Source organism: Piliocolobus tephrosceles, chromosome 2 (genome assembly GCF_002776525.5).
Source record: "Piliocolobus tephrosceles isolate RC106 chromosome 2, ASM277652v3, whole genome shotgun sequence".
Classification (NCBI taxonomy): Eukaryota; Metazoa; Chordata; class Mammalia; order Primates; family Cercopithecidae; genus Piliocolobus; species Piliocolobus tephrosceles.
In genome coordinates this window covers 177,572,639-177,597,198 of record NC_045435.1, presented here as the reverse complement: position 1 = coordinate 177,597,198, position 24,560 = coordinate 177,572,639, and the positions used below count along the sequence as shown (strand labels likewise).

At 40.5% G+C, this 24,560-nt stretch overlaps 2 protein-coding genes across 3 annotated transcripts in view; one reads left to right on the top strand and one right to left on the bottom strand.

Annotated features, from left to right (window-relative positions):
• LOC111550137 overlaps positions 1 to 9,044 on the bottom strand; it is a 72,285-nt gene extending 63,241 nt beyond the window's left edge. Inside the window, exons 1-2 of the mRNA XM_023223401.1 lie at positions 8,997 to 9,044; positions 5,978 to 6,275 (exon numbers count right to left, since the gene is read on the bottom strand). Coding sequence (XP_023079169.1) covers positions 5,978 to 6,275; positions 8,997 to 9,044 — 346 coding nt within the window. The remainder of the gene's footprint in view (positions 1 to 5,977; positions 6,276 to 8,996) is intronic.
• A 4,420-nt stretch (positions 9,045 to 13,464) lies between these two features.
• The window catches only part of LEKR1 (leucine, glutamate and lysine rich 1), a 221,249-nt gene continuing 210,153 nt past the window's right edge, over positions 13,465 to 24,560 (top strand). The window contains exons 1-2 of one of the 2 annotated variants that reach the window (XM_023223378.1): positions 13,465 to 13,528; positions 16,474 to 16,565. In XM_023223378.1, the coding sequence (XP_023079146.1) occupies positions 16,518 to 16,565 (48 nt within the window). In that variant the 5' untranslated portion in view covers positions 13,465 to 13,528; positions 16,474 to 16,517. Of the gene's footprint in view, positions 14,259 to 16,473; positions 16,566 to 24,560 lie in introns of both variants that reach the window. The other variant, XM_023223379.2, reaches the window with a different exon arrangement.

Genomic DNA, 24,560 nt, shown 5'->3' with positions numbered 1-24,560 from the left:
GCAATACTCAGCAACTCTGAAAGAAAAGGTTCTTCAAGACTCAGATCTCCTTTATGCCCTGCTGTTTCAGCTTGAAGTCTAAAAGACAATCTACTTTGTGTCTGACTTATTTTCCTGTCAGACAGGAACTGGAATTTGAACTTTGCTCTCCAAAAGCCAAAGGCCAACTAATTTAGAAGGAGACTCTCACAATCAATGATGGTTTCTTCTAGTTTCATTAGTTCTGTCTAAAGTGATTAAAGGATTTGATTCCCAGATAACCATGATCCTTATTGCTATTTTTACAAATCACATTAATTTCTATACTTAGTTCTGATCACTTGTGGCATTCCTGAGACAAGTCTGGATTCATGTGGCATTCCAACCCTGAGTGCCTTTTCAAGTTTCCAACAGAATCCTGTGCTGGTAAGTGATGATACCTTTATTGTAGTAGCCCCAAGGTGTGGAAGTTGTTTCCTGTGGCCTAGACTCAGCCCAACCCCTTCACTTGTTGAAACATCTGCAAATACTTTGTTCATTTCAGAGACATCTGACCACAGCTATGCTCCCATCTGGATTGCTTCCTTTTTCCTTATTGCTCATACAAAGCATCAATAATCTGGAAAGGCATTCAGTAAGAGAAACAGGGAGGGCCTAGGGATTAGAATGGGAGGTTAGTTCTTATGGGTTTTCTCTCATGCCCATTCATTAATTGAATCATTCAACCATCATCACTTATTGGGTAGTACGAACAATGCAAATATCAACAAGCAGCAGTATCTGTCCTTAAACAGGGAAAAGTATATTACATGCTACATTTATTGTTTCAGGTGGGAAATTATATTAATTAGTTTAGAGTAATAAACTATATTTACCAAGTGTCTTCTAGGAGTAAAGTCCCACAAATGCTTTAATTCTCTTATTTTTGGTTGATATAGTATTTATGGAATATTTTACTTAACATCTTTAATCTGTCTCCCCACCTTGAAACCACATAAAAGTAAAAGCAACACTCTCAAAAGCCTTTTGTAAATAATAATCATTAATTTAAAAATCTCATAGGAATCTTTACTTAAGTGAAATCACAAACTGCATAGTACAGAGTAATAAGATTCCTTCATATGTTTCATTTTCTTTAGACCTTTATGTTAAGCTACAAAACGAACTGCTTAACTATGACTAGGAATAAACTATATTTTAAAAGGTGTGAATCCAGTCGGATCATTTCTATGCCCTTATAAGACATTAATTACAAGTTTGTTTTATACATTTATATTATGCACACATTTGTACATTTTTAAAAGTTACATTTAAAAAGTTACATTTATGATAATCACATCATACAAAGATCTAATTAACCTGGAGTTGTTGAGCAATAATTGTACCTTCAAAGCGCCAGGAGATTTAAGGTGTATGCAGGGTGTGGCCCATCCACCCAGAATTTCAAAACCACATGGTTCTTCAGGTCCTGTTGGGGCTCATCTATCTGCACGTCTCCCCTGCAGGAGTTTGGACTAATCAGGTCACTACACCCTGACATGGCAGTCTCCAGTCTCTACCACTCATTGTTTGCAACATGACGTAATGTCAACAGACCACAGAGAAGTTAGCAACAGGGAAGGGAAAACACTTTAATCTCAAGGCCATCCCCAGGGTTCAGCAGGACATATATCCTATACCAAATTATCTGATATCAAATGAGCTTGGCCAAAAGGTTGAGCCACGCTGTCTGACTGTATCATGTTCTCTAGTTGCAATGCAAGACTGAGGCAATCTGTTGTGAGCTGACAATTCTTCCTGTTTGCTAAAATTGAAAAGGCAGGTTGTTGTCTACCGTTGCTTTGCTTTCTTTTTGCTGCAAAACATTTCACACAGCATCATCATGCCTTAGCTAGTCTTCATTTATCTAGATAATAGACAACTTGGAAGCTGATAGGGGTTGGTTCACTTCTTCAGCCTTGCCTTCTCCTCATCCCCCAATGTTCCTTGTCTGGCAACTCATAGCAGAGCAATACTATTAAATACAACAGGAAAATACATGCCAAAGGGCAGACAGGGGTTAGATGCCTGAGAACTCTGAAGAACAAAGAGAGCTACTATGGCCCCATGGTGCTTTTGTTCACGATGCCCCTACCTCGGGAGGATGCAAAACACCTGTGTTGGCAGATGAAGCTAGGTCTGGAGTTTAATGCCTACCTACCTCCTCCACCTGGCACCATCATGCAGCCAGCAAACTGCACGAGTGCCTATGACTCTGGCAAAAATGATACACATAGACTTAATATGATGGCAGAGAGAATTAAGAAACATGAGGACAACTTTAATGGGGAGAATGATGGAAAGCAAAGTATTGTATGCTTTTGTCTTATGATTTTCTAAACAGGAAACCTTGATGAAGGACTGGTATCTGCCTTCTGATTCCAGTTAAAACTGCCTACCACTGTTCTGCCTTCAACTCTCTTTCCAGAAAGCCCCTCTGTCACTACTCTTCCAATCCCTCTTAAGGACCCTCCACCAAGAGCTTAGAACAGGAAAGAGTTTACACAAAGATGTACACAGTGCATTACTATTCCTAAAGTAACATGCATTAAATAGAGAACAAAAACATTTAAACATGAAGTAATCAGTTTTGTCTGTTCTCTGCGCTATCTCCAACACCTAGACCAATGTCTGATACACAGTGGGGCTCTTAATATGTTGATTGTATCTCTAGACTTTCATTCGGCAATAGAAAATTATACCAAGAAGGTCCCTTATCTTCAAGATTCCACACATCAAGTTAAGAAAAGTTACCAAAAGTTAGTTTTCTCCTATACACTTCATACACCAGAGGTCTCCGCTCTCAGAAAATACCATCACCACAAATACTACTGTAATAGTATTTAGCTATATAACAGTATATTAATACTATTATTACAGTAGTATATATATTACTAATCACTATTATATCATTATTAATTATATATGCATATTATTAGTGAAGTATAGTAGTACTGATTAAAACTTCCACTGCACATCATGAAATATTGGTACAACGATGAAGATTCTATAAGTCAAATATTTTATATAAAGGTGCAATCTCCTGTACTGTATTTCAGTACTTGATGGACTACATACAAAAGAAAAAAATTGGTGACACTACTGTATTTAAAATCTATACTTTTGTAATTTTACATGTGGGTTGTCCTAACAGTGGTGTATTAATTTATAATAGTTGAACGTATCATCCTCCTCCAAGGATCTCGAATCACCTGTAGTAAGTAAGGAATAGCTCCCTCTATACCTCTGCCAAGGTAGGTATGTTGTAAGCATTATTTCTACCGTACCAAGATCACACATGAGTCAGTGACAGGGCTGGCACTACTCACTCATGACACTTTAGTTCACAGATCTAACCATTAGAGTACTGCCTACACATTAATTCATTCCTTTCTTCATTCATAATATTAATTTGATGCAGTTTGCTAGGCACTAAGGATCAACTCCTTATTTCCTACTGAACTCACATTATATGAACATGACGATCTGTAAAATAAATAAATAAAGTAAAATAGAATAATTCTGGCCTGGGCATGGTGGCTCATGCCCGTAATCCCAGCATTTTGGGAGTCCAGCTGGGAGGATCGCTTGAGCCCAGGAGTTTGAGACCAGTCCAGGCAACATAGGGAGCCCTTATCTCTACAAAAATAAAAAATCAAAAATCAGCGCGGCGTGGTGGCGCACCTGTGATCCCAGCTACTGGAAAGGCTGAGGTGAGAGGATTGCTTGAGCCTGGGAGATAGAGGCCGCCATCAGCCCTGACCACACCACAGCACTCCAGCCTGAACAACCAAACAGACCTTGTCTCAAAAGAAAAAAAAAAAAAAAAAAACTGATAAAAATTTTAAATTCACAGCAGAGCTTTTTCTGTACCCGGTGATTAATCCTAATTGTTTTATAGTAACATACCTATCAGTGAACCAAATGTATACTAAGGAAATGACTGAAATACAGAATTTTAGAGAAACGCTCTTTTGGCCGGGCGCGGTGGCACACGCCTGGAATTCCAGCACTTTGGGAGGCCGAATCACGAGGTCAGGAGATCGAGACCATCCTGGCTAACACAGTGAAACCCCGTCTCTACCAAAAATACACACACACAAAAAAAAAAAGATAAAAAAAAAAAAAAAATTAGCCGGGCATGGCGGCGTGCGCCTGTAGTTCCAGCTGCTGGGGAGGCTGAGGCAGGAGAATGGCGTGAACCCTGGAGGTGGAGCTTGCAGTGAGCCGAGATCGCGCCGCTGCACTCCAGCCTGGGTGACAGAGCAAGACTCCATCTCAAAATAAAGAAAGAAAGGAAAGAAAGAAAGGAAAGGAAGGAAAGAAAGGAAAGAAAGGAAGAAGGAAAGAAAGAAAGTTCTTACGTTATAGATGTTATTTGAACTGTAATCCCAGCACTTTGGGAGTCCCAGGTGGGAGGATCGCTTGAGCCCAGGAGTTTGAGACCAGCCCAGGCAACATAGAGAGCCCTTATCTCTACAAAAAAATAAAAAATTAGTGCGGCGTGGTGGCGCACCTGTGATCCCAGTTACTGGAAAGTCTGAGGTGGGAGGATCACTTGAGCCTGGGAGATAGAGGCTGCCATGACCCCTGACCACACCACAGCACTCCAGCCTGAGCTGGAGTCTGTCTCTAACATGAGGCTTTTTGATGCTTGCCCGCACAGCTAATACTTGCGTTTTCTGTGTCTAATTAGAAGTTTCCGCTGGGTATTATTGTTGAGCTGGTTGCTACAAGATGTTCAAGACCATGAAAAGATGAATGTAATAGCTTCCTCATGGACTGCATTTTTTTTCAGTTCCTTTGTCCTTTTAAGTAATCTGTTTGTACCCTGACTCTTACTGAATTCACAATTATTCCTCTTGCCAAACCATGCTTCCAGACTTGACTGTATAAATTAAATTTCATGCACGCATATGTAAGCCGTGTGTACTGCCTGTTAAACTAAGTAATATAAACACATTGAAGGCACATTTGAATGACGTTTGAATTCCGTGTTAGTTTTTAAACAGTTATCTACCGGGCAAAGTGTAAGAGACAACCATTAACAGAGGTGATTTTCAGTGTGCTTCTTGAAAGCCCATTTACTCATAGAATCCAGCCTCCTAACCATGCAAGTTGCATTTTGTATGGTTTTCTTCTCCGGCTCCCCACCCTCTTAGAATAGTTCTGACGCCCCCATCGGTGACCGCCTGGAACGGGCTGACCCACCCCCACCTCCCTCTGCTGGAGCGAATCGCCGGGCGGCTGCGGCCACCCGGCCAGAGCCGGCGCTGCGCTGCGTGACTGGCTGTATGTCTCAGCCCCGACGCGGTGGTTATTCAAACTGATCTCATCGCAGGTAGTCACGACACGCGCTTCCCCTCGCCTGCACGCGACGTGGCGTGAGAGGGGCCTTGGCAGCCGGCGCACCCACCCCTGATCCTTCGAGGCCCACGATGAAGCCCATCCTACTTGCAATAATGGCCCCGGTCTCATCCCAGTCGTCAACAAAGAATCTAACCTACACAGCGCCGGCCCTCGCTCCTTTCAGCCTCAGAGAGTGCTGCCCCTCATTGCCCCCCAGCGCACGTCTGGAGGCTGCGACGGGTCGCTGGGGTCAGCCGCCCGGTAACGAAAGTCGCCCCCAGCGTGCCCCTGGCGTCAGTGCACGCCGGACTCCCGGCTCCAGGCAGGCGGGGTGAGGCAGCTCCGCGAAGGCCACTCGCTGGGGACCCCTTCCCGGGTCTCCTAGCCCTGGGCGGGCTGCCCCCGCCCCTGCCTGCGAAATCCAGGCAGTGCGCTAGGCCGCCTGGCTGCTCTCGTCGCCAGGCCAGGGCCGTCCGACGGAGCGGGCGGGGAGCAGGCGCCAAGGAGGCTGACTCCCCGCCAGCTGTCCGCTTCTCCCATGTTTCGCAGCCTGAGGTGTTTGCTGTATATCGGGAACGGGCACTTTTCGGCGTCAAAATGAGGGCGTCACCTGCTCGAACTAAAGTCCACGGAGGGCGTCGGGGGCCGGAGGGAATATGGATTCCTCGCCGGATTACGCGGCGGGATCGGCACGCGAGGCAGGCTCTGGGCGCACCAGGAAGCCCGAGCGTGCACAAAAGCGGCGGAAGCAGGCGGCGGGGGCGGGGCCGGCGGGCTGCAGGCACGCAGGCGGGCGCGGCGGCCTGGGGTTGCGTGACCTGCTGAGCTGCGGTCGCACGCACTTCGTGCTTCAGGCGGCCGTCGCCGGGCTGGAGGTGCAGGTGCTGGAGGGCGGCGCCCGGCTTCCACTTTCAAAACACCGCCGGGGAGGCAGTCACGCTATATTTCTGGGACTGGGAGTGAGTTTACCGGGGGAGAACACGGCGTCCCCTTGTTATCAGAACGTGGGTAACATTCAGTAATAAAACGCGCTCGGACAGGATGTATTAAACGAATTGGGAACCCGAGCTGCTCTTTCCATAAGCAATCAAGCTGGGGAAACTTTCAAAGGAAAGCTTTAAATTGCGATGCATGGTGCACAAGTGTGGTTCGTGTGACATGCTTACAGAGAAAGGAACCAGAGCAAAGACGGTGGCTTTGGGACGAAATTTCTGTCCGCTCTGCACAAAGACTAATTACAGAGTCGTGATTTGGGGCATGCTCTCATTCCTCCCGGAAGCTTTCTTTGCAGTGTTTTATTTTAAAATCAGAGGTGCCTGATCTCCCTGGCATACTAACTTCAGAGACCTCATTTATATGATAACTCGAAAGCCCCAAGGACATAAAAAAGGTGCCGCGTTTTAAGACGCCAGAATCTGAGTTCCCTCTCAAGATCATGTGAGCAAAAAGTGTTTTGCCCGCACAGATATCTATTTACATAATGTTTGTAGATTTGCAGATAAATCAAGTTTAGAGGGCGAAACAAAAAATGTTAACACCACGATAGTTTAACACAAGAGCACCCAGTCCAACTGAAAGTTTGGGAAATTCCACATTAGTTTCTTTTCTATGCACTTAAACTTTAATTTGGTGAATCTATGCTCACTTATTTCCCTATTATGACTCGTAGGCCTGTGGTGCCTCGTTACACACACATTTATTTTTGTGATACATGTAACATTATAGGAAAGGGGGGATTCTCTAGGGTTAGAATAGACACAATAAACTCGTAGGAAGCTTTCTTAAAAATACATATTCTCATCTCAGCTTACCGCATGTGGGAAAAGAGAGCAGGATTCACTGTTTAATTTTAAAATGTTCTCCCAGCTGACTGATTCTCACGTAAGTACATGTGGGATTTTTTTTTTTTTTTTTCCTGGTCTGCCCAGCACACTTACTTTCTTCTGGGACAGAACTGCCTACTCTTCCTGCCTGGATTCTGCTTCTGCCTTTACTCTTCTAGAATGTAGTTAGAAAGGGAGGTGTTAGTGTGTGTGGCCTTGCCTACTTGGTCCCCACAGTTGGTCGAGAGGCATATACCTGACTCAAGCTGAGCCAATGACAAACAACACTTGACCAACCTCCTGCCCTCAGTAATTTGGTTAAAAAGATTGCGTATCATTCAAGGTGTGCCAAAGAAAGTCATTTCCTGGCAATTTTCTAACAGGAGGGCAGGAATAGATGCCTTCTCCCCAGTTCCTTTTGCTGACAAAATTGGACCGTCAGCCACCACTGCTCTGCCATGTGCGGAGACTGCCAACAATAAAAGAAAATGGAACCAACTTTCATTAAGTGGTAGATTTTAAGGGCGGAGCCTTTTTATGGCTTTCGCAAATTTCACATTGCTATCTGAGATTCTCAAAGCAATACTGGCTCCTGCTTTCCTGAAACTTGATTGTTTACTTCTTTTGATTCTATGAGAAGAGATATATATTTATAGAAATAATAAAATGTACATTTAGAATGCTGTTTAGAATACTGTGGGTTTTTTTTTTTTTCCCTTGTAGGTATAACACTATTTTTAACTTGCTTTTTTTCACAGAACAATTTATTGGGACATTCTACCACATGAGCAAAGAACCACATCATCATTTCTAACAGCTGCACGCTCTTGTTTGAGTAAATCAATGTATTTCACGTTTTAGTATTTCCTATTTTTAAACATTTTAAGACTGTGGTGAATGCTGAATATATGTGCTAATAAGAAAGAATTTTCCTAAAGCCTCCAGCAAACGTCTCTTGGAACTTCTAGTCATTATTGGATCATAGATGCTTTCTGATTTATTCACTGGTAAAGGGAAAGGTGCTAACAGAGTTGATCTAATCTGAACTCACTTCTGAACTTGGACTGATTCATGTGTGCTTGGGGTAGGACAAGGGGAGGGCAGTACAGAGGTCTGAATTCCTGAACAAAAGGAAGAAGGAGGATCACGTGTCAACTCTAACAGTTTTGAACATTTCAAGGGGTTTAAAACATAATAAATGTTCTAATTTTTCACCCAAACAGTAGTGTTTAAGATTGCTAATTGCTCTACATCATTGCAAACCAGGGCTACTATAATTGTTTTAATATTTTTCATGTGTTTGATGGATCTCATAAAATGCTGGATATCTGATATCAGTAGTTCCTAAGAAAATATCTTTAAGATGATTTGGAATTCATCTAATGGCATTAAAAACACTATTAATGGAGGCAGAATAAAATGACAGAAAAATTTTTATACTTTGTTTCCTGTAAATTCAGTAGCTATCTAAAATAATAGGTATAGAAACGTTAACTTCATCTTTACAAAGGGAGAATGAAATCACTTTTACCAGTCACTTGTCAAAACAAATGTGAGTTGGATTCTTAGATTCTTCATTAGAATCCTATGAAAATCTCAGAAATGAAGCAATAATTTCACTAAACAAGCAAATAATAAAGTACAAAAGTTGTTTTTAAGTGTATAAGGCAGTTATCAATTTTTAGTCTTTGAACTTACTAGCATTTATTAAGTGCTCATTATGGCCCGTTTATTGGATGCTGAGTTTAATAAAGGGAATTTGGTTAATTTACATTACAGAATAATCTCTTTAAGAGCTATCAGTACCACGTTTTGAGCATCAAATTCATCACAAGAGTGTTCAGTTACTGCCATTAGAGCTTTATTCTTTTTTTAAAAATTGAGACAGAGTCTCACTCTGTTGCCCAGGCTGGAGTACAGTGGCACGAACTCGGCTCACTGCCAACCTTCACCTTTGGGTTCAAGCGATTCTCCTGCCTCAGCCTCCCAAGTAGCTGGGATTACAGGCATGAGCCACCATGCCCGGCCTATTCTTTTTGTTTTTTAAAAATATAATAATGTAATAAATACTAAGTTGTATTTGGCACATAGTACAGTTTTGGATAAAAAGCTCTTATCAGTAGTGAACTTACCACAGGAAATACCTTTACAATAATCAAAGGTTTTGCTGTAATGCTTGACTTACTGTTAATATTTGAGGATATTTATCATTTAAAGGCCTAACTTGTCTCATCGGAAATTTTGTTCAATAATCATATTCTCAGGGCTAAAAAGAATTCGGCACACAATTTATTCCTGCACAGATGACAAAGCATTTGAACTAAAGAGAAATGCTATTTAAACATTGTGACATTTATTTTATTAGGTACTCAAGTTTACACTGTACATATGATGGATTTAAAAAGATACAGAGCTTAAACCCACAAATAGTATTTTGTGGTCTAAGCCACCTCCAGACTAGAGTTATTTGTGGTCCAAAATATGCAAAGCAGCTTTTTAAAGCAGTTTAAAACTTTAAATGTTAATAATGTTAATAGCAGTTTTAACAAACATAAAATGTTATTAAGAAAATCCAATCCACATCTCGGTGGGAACAAAATGTGTTGGGGTAAGTAAAACAAAGCAAGTGGTCCCTTGTGGCTGTTTTTGAAAACTGGAAGCGACATCAGAAAAGTCATGAAGACAGTAAGTGTAAGACAAAGTTAGGTTTACAGAATTAAATACTTTTTGGATATTTACATGTTACTACTAATCCACTATAGGCTGATGTCCCCTGGGTAGTAGCTGGCTGGCAGAGTTAACTAACACTGTATGTGAGGCCCAAGTGCTTCCTCTTATATTGGGTCCAGGTACACTTCTGTGCTCATGTTAGGCCATGCCCTCAGCCATTTCCATTATTTGTGTGAAAATAAACAATAAGTAGGATCTGACTTATGTTTGGAAGGGTTCTCAATTGGATGAGACATTGTGTACCAAGTGCCTGGCAAATAGAAAGAGCCCAGTAAGTATTAGCTTTTCAAAAATGTTAGGTTTTATTCTTTTGTGCACTTGCGTTGGATGGAACCCAGAAATAGCAGTGAAAGCTGTGGTTGCTTCCAACCTGCAAGGCCTGTTTGTAACTATTTAATTCCCATTTTTGAGGGGACAGAGTTGTACTGGGTTCTGGTTTGCAGGATGAAAATAAAGTTGGGGCTAACTATAATTTTGTCATGCTCCCTTTGTACAGTTTTAAGCTCGCTTTAAAATTAGCAATCTTGGGCCAAGCGCAGTGGCTTACGCCTGTAATCCCAGCCCTCTGGGAGGCCGAGGAGTGTGGATCACAAGGTCAGGAGTTCAAGACCAGCCTGGCCAATATGGTGAAACCCCATCTCTACTAAAAATACAAAAAATTAGCCAGGCATGGTGGCAGGTGCCTGTAGTCCAAGCTACTAGGGAGGCTGAGGCAGGAGAATCCCTTGAACCTGGGAGGTGGAGGTTGCAGTGAGCTGAGATTGTGCCATTGCACTCCAGCCTGGGCGATAGAGCAAGACTCCGTTTCACCAAAAAAAAAAAAAAAAAAAAAAAAAAAGCAATCTTGGATAGAGTTCCTACACTGTTATCAGAATTGCAGGCAACATGCCTCTTGTACATGCTTTTCATGGCGGGGGAGGAGGAGGAAACAAAGGAGGAAGCTTAAAACTACTTTTTGAAGTGAATAAGAAGAACAATTCCTTGATGGATACATATTTACATATTTTATGTAAAATCACAACAGTAACAAAAGCACAGACACTGTGTCCTTATAAACCAACACAAAGTTCTGCAGACCATGTGGAAAGCCCTGGGTTAGTTGCTTTAGAAAGTCTATTCCAAAAACTAGAGAGCATTTCCTTCCCCAGGGGTCGCTGACAGTATGGGGTTGGGAGGGGGGAAATTAAGGGTCATAAAAAGAAGTTAGCAGCTTAATTTGGTTATTACTGGATAATTTTTAAAAGTCGCAGTAAAAAGCGAAAATTTGCTCAATTAAAAATTAATGGGATAACTCAAACTATTCAATATGCCCAATGATGGGATTATTTTAAATTGTACTTCAGTTCTAGTATGGACAGTAACGGGGTGGGAAGAAGGATCAGGGAGGGCAAGTGAGAAACCTGAAAAGACAGAGACCGAGACAAAACACCAACACAGGGCACAGGATTCATGGCTTTTTTTGTTTTGTTTTTTTCTTAAACCTAATTTGTAACATCTTGTCACAACACTTCCTGTGCACTTCTTTCAGGAATAACACTTTTTGCTGCTACCCTTTAAAAAATGTCATTCTGCATAACTCTTATCCCTTGAAATTGTTACTGGGGTCTACTGCTTTACAACTTTCTTTTTCTTTGTTTTCTTTTTCTAAGAGACAGGGTCAGGCTCTGTCACCTATACTGGAGTGCAGTGGCCAGATCATAGTTCACTGCAGCCTCAAATTCCTGGGCTCAAGTGATCCTCTCATCTAGGCCTTTCTGAGTAAAGACTACAGGTGTGTGTCACCACACCATGCTAATTTTTTTTTTTATAGTGACAGAGTCTCACTATATTGCCCAGGCCAGTCTCAAACTCCTGGCTTCAAGGGATCCTCCTGCCTCAGCCTCCCAAAGCTCTAGGATTATAGGCATGAACCACCATGCCCAGCCCAACTTTCTATGATAATGAAAATGTTCAATCTCTGTGGTGTATCATACCTACATGACTACTGAGCACTTAAAATGTGGCTAATGCAATATAGCAATGGAATTTTTAAACATACTTTATTTTAGTGAAATTAGTTACAGGAAGCCACCTTACTGGACAGTGCAGGTCTAAGGGAAATTTACAGTGGAAATTGGTCACAAAGGCAATATGCAGATAAATAAACACAGATGAAATTAAACCACAGAGTGAACTGCAGCCTTTGAACTGGATTTTCTCCGATCCTTAAAGCGTTGCTTTTCCTTATCCTATATGCAAAATACTCAATAAATAAAACTAGCCTCAGAACAGAGTGATCTTGCATCAGGCGTGCAAATTTCTGTCCCAGATAGGTACCGGTTTTGGTGCCCTGTATCTAAACTTCCATTATTACAAAATGACAGCAGTCTTACCTTCACTATCCCTCAGATAAATATGATGAGGATGAATAGCTCTGAAAGTTATTTGGGCTTCTTATAAGCATATTGTACTTGACCACTTGGTTGACTGTCCTCCAGGCCTCTTAATCCTTTCCTCTTTGAGGGAGTGGAAACAGAAACTCAAGGGTAAGCATTGGGGCAAAAATATCAGTCAGGTTGCGTGTACAAGATACATCTGCTAGACTTTAGTGCCAAGGAACAAGGCACTGAAGTGTTCAGTACTTCCTGGTGTCATTAATCAATAGTTATGAGTAAGCAGTTTGGTGTACTGATACTGCTGTGCGTCATTTAATCATTTATCTAAATCTATAGGTTCAATTAATTTTCTTTGTATTTACTTAACCTTATTTTATTCAATAGCAAACCAGTCTCTTTGCCTGCTAGAGAGCCGTCGATGTTTTCTCAGGTTCTTGGAAGAACTGTACTTGGACCTTATATAATCCCCAGAAAGGCAAGATCTGGACTACGAATGAGTCACCTGCTAATTATACCAATGGCTGCTCCTTCCTTGACCGGTAACAGAGTATTACCCTATCTCGGTATGCTGCTCTGCTTGTCGCGTAGTAGGTCAATAAGTATTTGTTTTGTGAATGAATGTATGAATAAAGGGAAGTTTGTCACGTGACTAGGAGGTCTCAAAATACTTTTTGAACTAAGCCCTTAATCTTCACTACTTTGGAGTAGAATGGAAATGTCACCAATGCTTTCCCAATTAATTTGCCCTTGCTGTAATGACTGAAACCAGAACTTCCCTTTACACTCATGACCCCTACAGGCATCTCTTTCCTCCGCTCAAGAACAGTAACTGCTCACTGCTGTGTCCGCCACATAGCCCCAGAGCCGGGGCGAGAGGTAGGGCTATAGGCTCCTGACTCCCGGCAGTGCCTCTCTCCAAACCCCTACTAGGGTGGGACAGCTCCCTCCATCTCAGCAGCCACTACCAAGCACCCGACCCACTCTCGCCCGCCTCATCCCTCGATCCCCTTCCCTCCTTCTCACAGCACTTCGCGTAAAACTAGCCTAGACTTCCCAGCCCCACCACCAGTTTTCCCACTTCCGCCCGGCGCGTGAGGCCCTGGGCGGTGCAGGGGGGCGCTGACGACAGACGTGGGCCATGACGTCGCCGCGCCCTGACGTCAAGCCGACGGGCGGCGCGGTCGCCCGGGAGACCGGGAAAGCTGTTTCACACCCGTCGTAGTCCAAGTCGAGGTGAGGGACGATGGCTTTCCTCAGCCTGGGATGACCCGGTCCACCGGAATGCAGTTCCGGAGTGGAGGCGTGCTCGCACCGGGGGAGAGGACCAGAAAGCTGAGCCGCGGTGCCCCAGCGAGGGCACGAGGTCCCGGGCCTGGACTCCGCCGCCACGCTCTTCTGCGGCCCCTTCCTGCTCTCTGCCAGCCCGCGGGTACCAGGCGCGGTCCGCCTTCCTCCCAGCCCCAGGGAACGCGCGGCTCTGCTTCCTCACCCCCGCAGCTTCCTCCTCCTCCTCTTCCGGCCACGGCAGGTCCAGGGGGAACGGGGTTAGAAAGGGACAGATTTGAAAGCCGTTCCAGCAGTTTTGTCTGGCCTTGCTTTTGGTTTCTGTGCGGAAGATCCCGCCGCTTCAGGGAAGTCTTAGGACGTGAACTCCCGCCTTCACCTGCCCCTGACCTGCTCGTAGTGGGGTGATTCACGCCAAGGGAATGGTTCTTTACGTAAGGGCTTGAAAGCTGAACGTGAGTTAATGGCCTAACGTGACACTGGTGTGAGAAACGGAATTGGAAATGAACAAGGACGTGTCTGCATTTTTAAAAATGTCTTTTCGGTGATCTTGTTAGGAGGTTCACAAACACCCACGTAGCTGCAGCCACTTATCACTGCACCTCTTGCCAAAGTGCAGTCCACACACGTGCAATGAGAAAAATTAAAGGGACTTGTTTGAAAACACACGCAAAACTATGTAAGGCTAAATTTTTAAAAATTACAAATTTTCTGTTGCCAAAAGGGAAAGAGATCCTTCTTCTTTCTTGAGAAACTTAGTATTTGTGAATTCTTCCTCTATTCATTTAATATGTATGAAAATCTTTTTTAAAACCTAGGAATGCTTTTCTTGAGGACCTGGAAGCCATTTCTTTAAAATGTAAACATCAAGGAAGATAGGGCCCCAATCTCCTTGTCACTTTGGGAGTTTAACCTACCTGCGTTATTCCTAATTGTAAACACCTGCTTTGTTATAGCGCTATGCATTCCTTAGGAGGAAAGCCGTTAGCTAACACAGGTGGTTACCCCAATTACCAGATGAATTAAAGAAGAAATATGAAAGAATGTATAGAACACTATGTCAAGCCTTCTTCCATGAGGACACGTTACCAATTTCCTTGAGAATGTGTGTGACGGATTGTATCTCCTTGACTGTATTAAGAAGAGTGGGATTTCCTTCTCTCTTTGTAACCTCATTAGCAGATTAGCTGTGATGTGCATCAAAGTCTAGTTGAATGCCTAATTACTAATTGTTGTCTTTCTGCATTGTGGAGCATTTTCTGAGTTGGCAGGATATTTTACTTTTAATTTACCCCAAATAATCAGAACCTGCGAATTCCTCCCCTTCTTATGCTAAGGCCATAAAGTTGGAATAGATTCACAATGAGGGCACTACACAAAAACTGTTCTACTGGTGCTTAGTTTCTACTGTCATTTAGATTCGTGCTCTCAGATAGTTTTATGGGTGAAATTTTAAAAGGATGTTTAGATGGTAATTTTTTGGAAAATTCTCCCAATAGAGTTAAAGTTACTGTTTTATTTTACTGATGGCAAATCCACTGTTAAATGACAGAAATGAGAATAATGAACCTTCTGGGCTCTTGCCACATGATTATGACAAATCTGCCAAACATCCGATTATGGTTGGACCTATGTTGACATGGTTAATGGTACCTCCATTGCAGACCTCAGTTAACTTTAAGACACATGCCATATTATGTTTTATGTGGGAAGACATAAAGCTCGTTAGGTTTTGGTTTTAAACAGCACCTCACTGAAATGAGTCTTTGTGCTAACACGAGGAACAAGGAATCTTCTCTTCCACTAGTGGTTGCATCATTTACAGAGATAATGCCACTGTAGGACTTTTTGACAACTACAGTTTTCCTGCTACCGTGCTGTATGGCTGGGGTTGCTGTCTCTGATAGAGTACGTTGCTTCTCCAATCTCTCTTTTCAAAATCCCGCCCTGATTGAATGCGAACAACCTCAGGAAGCCTTCACTAACTCCCACCTCTCATCTGAAACATAAGATATTTTCCTCTCTTGAACTCTTAGACTGCTCTTGTCTATAACTCATGGTCCTCAGGCCTTCTTCCCTGCTATGGAATCAGATGTGCCTGTATCATCTGACTCTGCTGCCACTGCTCTCCCCCTTCTCTTGACTCCTTAGATATGTACAAACAGCCCTCACTCGTGAGGGAAAGATTTAAAAAAAAAAAAAAAAAAAAAAAAGAACCCAAAGTGCTCCTCCGTTTATCCTCTGTGGTTTTATGAAAGTAGTGACTCACTTTTATATTGAATGGCTTTTATTAGAAAAAGAAAATCTGTTAAAAGTAAAATATCTGCATAAAATTATGTAAATGTCCATCTTAGATAAAATTGGCACTTGACTTATTTTTTGATCAGTCTTCTGTTCGGTATTTGCATATGATATTTAATCTGGTAACTCTAAATTCTCTTTTTCTGTATTTAATCCAGCATTCATGACACAATTGCTTTTTTCATCTGCTAAACTTAAATGCTATATTTTCATACTTTTTCTGGCAGCATTTCAGAAAAATACTTGATTTTTAAAATATACTGAAATGTGTATTTAAAATTTTAGTCATTATGTATTTGAAAAACAACTAGTAGTAAATCACAGCAGAAATTACTGTTAGACTATAAAGTTCTAACAAAAGAGAAAGTATTCTTTCTAACTTAGCAGTCTCTATAGTTCTCTCCTGTTCTATTGGCCCAATAACTAATGGAGAAAACCCTAATTGTACTTTCTAACATCGAGCTGATGAAATAAGCATCTGTTGAAACAGTTATCACCATTCATCCCCAAATCCTCCCAAGAATTTATAAAGCATCTTAGTTTGAATGTTCTCTACATTATTTCTGTTTGACTGTTGCCATCAATGTTCTTAGATTTCTTTTTGCTTCGAAGCTCTCTTACCATATTTTGGGAAGTTATGGATCATCACATTCCCGTGCATGCTTTGCCTGAAGAAATCCAAAAGGTATGCTATTATATTGTGTTGCTACAGCCTAACAGTGGGAATATTTAGTAGTTAGATAATTCTGAAACCTAGAGGAGTGAATTCATTAATTTTGGTCATAGGATCTGAATGAATTGGTGGAGTGGGAGAGGGAATAATTATCATTATCACAATAATTAATATAATAATTATTATCAGAATTGTAGAATTCAATTCAGTATAAAGAATTTTGCTACTACGAAAGAAGACATATATCTAATTCCCATACAGTATGTTCTGTAATTGTTTTTTCTTGAATCATATTAGAGTCTGCAGGTACGCCTTTCTTATAGCAATTCTGCACCCACATAAAAACTGGATTTTCGTTATAAGGGGTTTTGCAAAAAGTACATGGTTTTTGCACCTGTTGGCATAGCTGTAGCTACCAGGTGGTTGTGGAGCCCTAGTGAAAAGCAGGCATCAGAAATGTCCATGTGTGTTTCAGTGGGGCTGGATTTCTAAGCCTCTATTATGGTTTCACCAACATTAATTCTCAGTACTTACTATGTGCCAAGCACTGTTTTAAGCCCTTTTTATGCAGTTGACCCTTGAACAACATGGAATTAAATTGTGTGGGTCCACTTATATGTGGATTTTTAAAATAAATATATTGGAAAATGTTTTGAAGATTTGGAATGGTTTGAAAAAACTCATAGGTGAACCAATAGCCTAGAAATATTGAAAAAATTAAGAAAAAGGCATGTCATAATGCATAAAATGTACGTAGACACTAGTCTATTTTATCATTTACTACCATAAAATATGCATAAATCTGTTATAAAAAGGTAAAATTTATCAAAACTTATGTACACAGACAACAGACTACATGGTGCTATTTGCAGTCAAAAGATGTAAATAAACATAATGAAGTATTGTAACTACATAAAATTAACTGTAGTATACTATACTAATGTAATAATTTTATAGCTACCTCCTGTTGCTTTTGCAGTGAGCCCAATAATTGTGATTATCTCCTTAAAACACTGTGTGATAATCATGGCCACGTGAGCAGTTCCTCCCGTCAGGAAAAAGTGATCTTGAAGTTCTGTTGTATTTTTCATCATGTTTAGTGCAATTTCACAAGCTTTGGGTAACACCAGAGGACACATTTAGCATGCCAATACCTGATGCTGGAAGTACTTTCAAGAAGCAGAGAAAAGTCATGACATTACAAAGAAAAAGTTGAATCGTTTGATATGTACTGTAGAATGTGGTGTGCAGCTGTGGTTGCCCACTATTTCAAGATAAGTGAATCTAGTGTAAGGACCATTATATATATCTAAAGGAAATTTATGATGTTGTAGCTACAGCTATGCCAACAGGTGCAAAAACCATGTACTTTTTGCAAAACCCCTTATAACGAAAATCCAGTTTTTATGTGGGTGCAGAATTGCTATAAGAAAGGCGTACCTGCAGACTCTAATATGATTCAAGAAAAAACAAAGTCATTCCACATAGTGAGCAGAGAGTGGTGAAAAGTCTAGGATGTTAGTGGTTGGAGGAAATGGGGAGGCTGGAAATGGAGTAGGAAATCTAGGATACAGCCAGGTGTTGGAGGATCTTGGATGCCCTGGGAAGGAGTTTGGATTTTAAGCCACAGAGGAAAAAAAAAAAAAAGAACATCATTATATGGCAACTTACAAAAAAAGGTGAAAGATCTAAAGCTGGATAATTTAATGCTAGCAAAGGATGGTTTGGTAATTTTTGGAAGAGGTTTGGCTTAAAAAAGAAAAAGTCAGGATAACAGGAGAAGCATCTTTTGCTGACCAAGACGCAGCAGACAAGTTCCCAGATGTCATTAAGAAAATCATTAAGAAGAAAGGGGGTTTTTGGTTTCTTTTTTATTGCTTTTGTGTTTGTTTGTTTTGTTTTTTTGCAGTAAAGAAAGTTTAATTGATATGAGGCCACTGTGGCATGTAATCAAATCAATCTCCAAAAATTAGCAGGCTAGGGATTTTCAAGGATAGTTTGGCAGGTGGACTGGGGCTAGGGTATGGGAGCTGCTGATTGATTGGGGATGCAGTCATAGGGGTGTAGAAAATGGTCCCAGTGTGAAGACCGAGAGTCCAAGTGGGACATCAGTCATTAGAAATACAAAAGCCTGAAGAAGCATCTCAAAAGGCCAATTGTAGGTTCTACAATAGTGATGTTAATTACAGGAGTAATTAGGGAAGTTGCAAATTCATTGGAATAATGGCTCCTAGTCATTTACACCTACATATTAGCAGAATGCAGGCCCCTCTAATTCTCTTAACCTGTTGGCTAAAGTTTTACAAAGATGGCTTAGTTTAAGGGATATTATTTAAACTATAAAGTTCTCCCAAAGTTAGATTGGCCCACACCCAGGAATTGTGTATTAGTCTGTTCTCATGCTGCTAATAAAGACACACCTGAGACTGGGTAATTTATAAAGGAAAGGGGTTTAATTGACTCACAGTTCCACATGGCTGGGGAGGCCTCACGATCATGGCTGAAAAGCAAGGGATGTCTTACATGGCGACAGGCAACAGAGAACTTGTGCAAGGGAACTCCTCTTTATAAAACCATCAGATCTTGTGAGACTTACTCACTATCATGAGAACAGCATGATAAAGGTTCACCCCCATGATTCAGTTATCTCCCACCGGGTCCCACTCATGATGTGGGAGTTGTGGGAGCTACAATTCAAGGTGAGATTTGGGTGGGGCACAGCCAAACCATGTCAAATGACCAAGAGCAGTTTGGAGGTTAAAGGCAAAACTGAGTTGGTTAGGTCAGAATTTTCTCACTGTTACAATTTTTGCAAAGACAGTTTCAGTCCCCCTCCTTTGGGTTTCATCATACCTTATTTTTAATCTGTGGGTTATGGAAATGGAAAAAGGCTGACCGCCACTGTAACTTCTTCCTGCTCATAGGGGCAGATTTGGAGTAGGAATTGCCCTCAGGGTAAGAGGATTGAAACTGTCTTGTAATTGTTGGTATGTATTCATGTGTGCCAGGTTGAGGTCCCAAGGTCTGCATAACAAAACATTGGTGCTCTTGTCCACAACTTTCATGCAGCACTTAAGTGAACAGGTGGATGATAAGACAAATAATGAGCACCAGCATAAGGAGAGAAAGTCCTCACTTCAGGAATCCCTGTAGAACTGACCTGAAGCCTTAAGGGATGCAGGTGATTGACCCCAAGAATCAATCAGATATGGGGTCATTAGCAGAGACTCAAACATAGTGGACAAGGCTGGAATCTAATAACAGTTGTACTATAGTTTTTTTCTGAAACAATTTTTCTCTCTCCAGTTCCCCATTTCTACCAAACACAAATCTTAGTAGGACCAGTTTATTTGCAGAATAAGTTCCAGTCCCATTATATTTGGCCTGTTTATTTGCATAAAATGCAGAAAGAATAGTTATTTGCCACATAGATTCTTTTTCTAAAAATAATTGGTTTTGCTGGAATTTATTTCATAAGGAATCTCAGATTAGACCTTTTAAGAGTCTCTAGCCCGGCCAAGGATTCATCTGTGCCTGCAGATACCTGTATGAATTGGGTGAATTTCTCTTTTCTTGAGGTCCCACAATGACTTGGGATTCTTGGGTCTGTCAGAAAGTGACATTCTTTATTTACTACAGGTTAGGAGCCCTGTAAAGGACAAGGTATGAGACCAGTATTTCCAAGGGGCTGTTATCAGCTCTGTAAGTCAACCTCAGTTACTCAAAGCAGCCTGAAACCATGCCATTTCCAGTCAAAGCCTTGGTAAAATAATCAGTATCTCCAGTTGTGTCCTATTACAGAAAGCAAAATAAAGCAAAACAAAAAGCAGATTCTTATTGAACTTATGCAAAAAACTATATTGCCATATGCTAAGAATAGTCACAATTAGTTTCAAAATTCTGGAGAAATCAGGTAGAGAGAAAGAAATATCCTCCAAAGTTTGCAGATAGAAATATGCTTCATTCAACTGTTAAAAGGTATAAACAGCTCAAAAGGAAAGTTGTTGTATTTTTTGACCCTGAAAAACAAAAAGGATCAGAAATATTTCAAACAGTCATAGATTATTTCATTATTCTCTTAGTTCAGACCATACAGTTAATTCCTGTTCTGTTTAATATTCATGAACACATCAGCTCTTCCTGAGAGTCCTAGAAGTTTTTCCCTCTGTTAATGGCACAATCTTTAAAGATACCAGAAATGTGCATTCAAGAGCACCTGTTAGAGTCCCATAGCTGATTATAAAATCACCTTTTGAGAAGGATCAAAGTAAAAATAATTTTGGATGACAAGAGGCTTAAAACAGCTATGGTTTAAGACTTAACAAGGAAATTTGGTTATTTTTGTGACATACAATTTAGTATAACAATTATTACTGATAACATATACTAAGTCATATTGAAATTATAGGAATCTTGCACAGTTCTGGAACACATACCAATAACACTTTCATATAAATACAGCCCAAAGAAAGCCGAATACCAATTCATACTTGACAGTGCTCACTCTATAATTTCAACGTGCCAGATAAGCCAGATGTCTCTTTTGGACTTCAGGGGACCTAATATTGAAGAAGTTAATGAAATCAAAAGGACTTAATTTAGAACTTGAAATTTTGATTTTGGAAGGTTTGTCAAATATCAAAGATTTAGAATACTTACTGTTACAAAATAGTATCATCATTGGTTACTCATTTAGCAGAAGTGATAACTCAAAAATTTCAAAAGGCAAAAACCTAAACAGCATACCCAATAAAGATAGCATGTGGCTGCCTGAGTTTCTCTCCCCTCTTTTTCCTTTTTTTTTTTTTTTTTTTTTTTTTTGCAGTTTACTTAAAAGGCAAAAACCTTTCATTGTGGCTCAGTATTACAAAAAAACTTTATTCAAAAGAGGAAAACCGAATTTTACCTTTGTATTGATGTACTATTAATGTTAGGCCCAATTTTCAAATAAAGCCTTATAAACAAATCTATACAGTCTTAATCAATTTGACCATAAGGTAAGATTTTCATAAATCCCCCATAACTTTTTATAATTTATTAAAGAGCAGATCAGTGTTCTAAGAAAACCATTATTCTGACACATGAGTCCAGATTCTGGCCTTGTAACAATGTGCTTTTTATTTTAATGTTTTAATTTATAGAAAAACTAAATAATCCCCTTCAACTTTTGGCTACATTACTCACACCCACAGAGCTTCCTTTACAAGATCAATCTTATATAAATCTTTTATAGCTTGCTTAAACCTTCGTTATTGTCATATCTTTTTGGGACAATCCTCAAAAATCTCTAAACTCAACATGATTACTTGCCTTTGAACAAAAGTCATGTTTCCAAGCCAAAAACACATTCTGCTTTCTTTATATAACTTGTATGTAAACTTTCTTTAGTAGTCTCAATGTTACTATGTTAACGTTTAGTGACTTTTATTTCTGGTTAGGAACCTGGTAAGTAAGTAATTTTAACCATGTATCGGATTACAGAGCCTAGGACAAGGACAGAGCTTCAGACAGTGTCTGACTCTTCCTAGCCTAGTCCGAGGACAGGGCTAATTCCGTATGTCCCCAGATCTAACGTAGAATCTAATGGCTGAAGAATAGACAAGTCAGTTTTCAAAAATATCATAGAAGTAGTTGATAACCTTAAAACATATAGCAAAGACAGTATTCAGTCTGCCTACTTTAGACCAAATGTCTAAATTTTGAAGATGTTTTTATTTTATCAATAATTTTAAAAATGAAACAAAGATTTCTCAAGTCATCTACACTAAAAGGCATTAAATTTTCTATTTTTCTGACAAAATATTTTATTTTAGGGCTCATTCTTCCCTAAACCAGTTAATTAGAGCTCTTTTATATAAACATCCCACACACAACACATATAATTACATGGAAGGAATTGAATCTGGTAGTTGTAAGATTTTTTTGTTTGCCAGTTTTTAAGTTTCTATTTCCTATTTTAGACTATCAGTTTCTTGATTACCTCTTCCCTGCCCTAAACAATTGTCAGCTAGGCAACTCTAAATTTGCATTTCTAAAGGGACAGCTCCTAGGTGAAACAGGATAGAGAACTTATATTTTAAAAGCACAGAGCTGAGACATTAAACCAAAACATTGTACGATAAGAGTTTCTAGTACACACAGGCAGGCACCCTTACCAGTGGGGGTTTTCTTAAAGATGTAAATTTCTAAATTGGATTTGTGGCTTCAGGGTGGAGCCCTTTAAGGAACAGGGCCAAGAAAGCATACAGCCTCCAGGGCCTGGTAGGCAGAGCTGGAAGGTAGAACAGATCCCCAAAAATCCAGGGCTCCATTTTTATGCCTAATCCTGGGTCCCCCAAAAGAGAAACACTATAGGATGAGATAGTGATTTTATGATGTATCTCATTGCAAGGACATTTTCGCTGAGGCTAGTGGGCAACCCAAAGCCAATCAGCTCAATCTGTAATCAGTCCATTCCCCAATCCATACTTTCCAGGTGCCCAAGAACATGGTTGTCTTATTCAGTGTGCAAAGAACCAAGTATCACCCTGTAGTAACTCAATTGTAAGTGTCTGCCATTAGCCATCCCTAAGCTAGGTAAAAACCATCTCTTACCTAGCTATTACACAACAAGGCTAAAAGTTCTCTCATAAAGCCTCTCTCATAAAGTGATTGCTTTCTTCCTTCCTTCCTTCCTTCCTTCCTTCCTTCCTTCCTTCCTTCCTTCCTTCCTTCCTTCCTTCCCTCCCTCCCTCCCTCCCTCCCTCCAAGTCTTGCTCTGTCTTCCTTTTTTAATTTAATTTAATTTAATTTTATTTTTTTGAAATGAATCTCACTCTGTCACTGAGGCTGGAGTGCAGTGGTGTAATCTGAACTCACTGCAACCTCCACCTCCTGGGTTCAAGCAATTCTTTTGCCTCAGCCTCCCGAGTAGCTGGGATTACAGGCGTGTGCCACCATGCCTGGCTAATTTTTGTATTTTCAGTAGAGGTGGGCTTTCAACATGTTCAAGACTGGCCTTGAAATCCTGATCTCAGGTGACTCACCTGCCTTGGCCTCCCAAAGTGCTGGTTTTACAAGCATAAGCCACCAAGCCCAGCCAAAGCAAAGTAATTTCTGATACCCCCCAAAGTTAAAAAGGTCGGATAATGTAATACAAAACAGAGCAGAGTCATACATTTTGAGAAGGATTTGTCTACTTACAATTTTGTGGGTTCCATGAGGAAAACAGGTTTTTCCCCAAATGGGGCCTGTGGTACCTCCTCTGTTTTTCCTAAGGAATCCCAGGCTGGCAAAAAGAAGTAAATGGAGAAACAATTCAGCCAACCAAAAAGAAAAAAACTTTTTCTCAAAAAAACAAGATCCAAGAAGGAAAAAGCATAAAGACCTTTAAAATATACGTATGGTGTAGATACCAACTTTTAATTAAGCCAACTTTTAACCATAGAGCTTCATTAAAGAAATCCTTTTAAATCTTTTGTTACTATACTTTAGCCAGGACAAACATCCTCTGGCTTTTAAGCTTTTTTTTCCCCTCAAAGGTCTTCTCCTAAGTGAAAACCAGTGTCTTAGCTAAGATTATGACTTATCCATGGATGCATGAGTTGTCTCCAAAAGAGAAGGCAAGCATTTTTATAATATCTAGAATAGCCCCTGAGGTAGCTCAGAGAAAAGAAAATTCAAGACAGGAAATCAGAAGCTGTCCATGGAGAAGAAAAAAATCAATAAATGGCAAAAGTCCTACAAGTATCCAACCAGAAATGACTCATTCTCAAAGCCAGCAATTGAACCCAGACTGCCACTATAAAAAGGTAAATAAAGTCTTAGCTACTGAGCTACAGCACGGGGCAGCTGCCATTGCTCTTCCAGGAAGGAGTGTGGGGCATCATTTTCAAGCTTGTAAAGGATTGTAACTGCTCGAGAGAATTTTCTGAAGCTAGTTACGACATTATTCATCCTTTTTAAAATCTTTAATTGTGGAGAATAAAAGATTTCTTTTTTTTTTTTTTTTTTTTTTTTTTTTTTTTT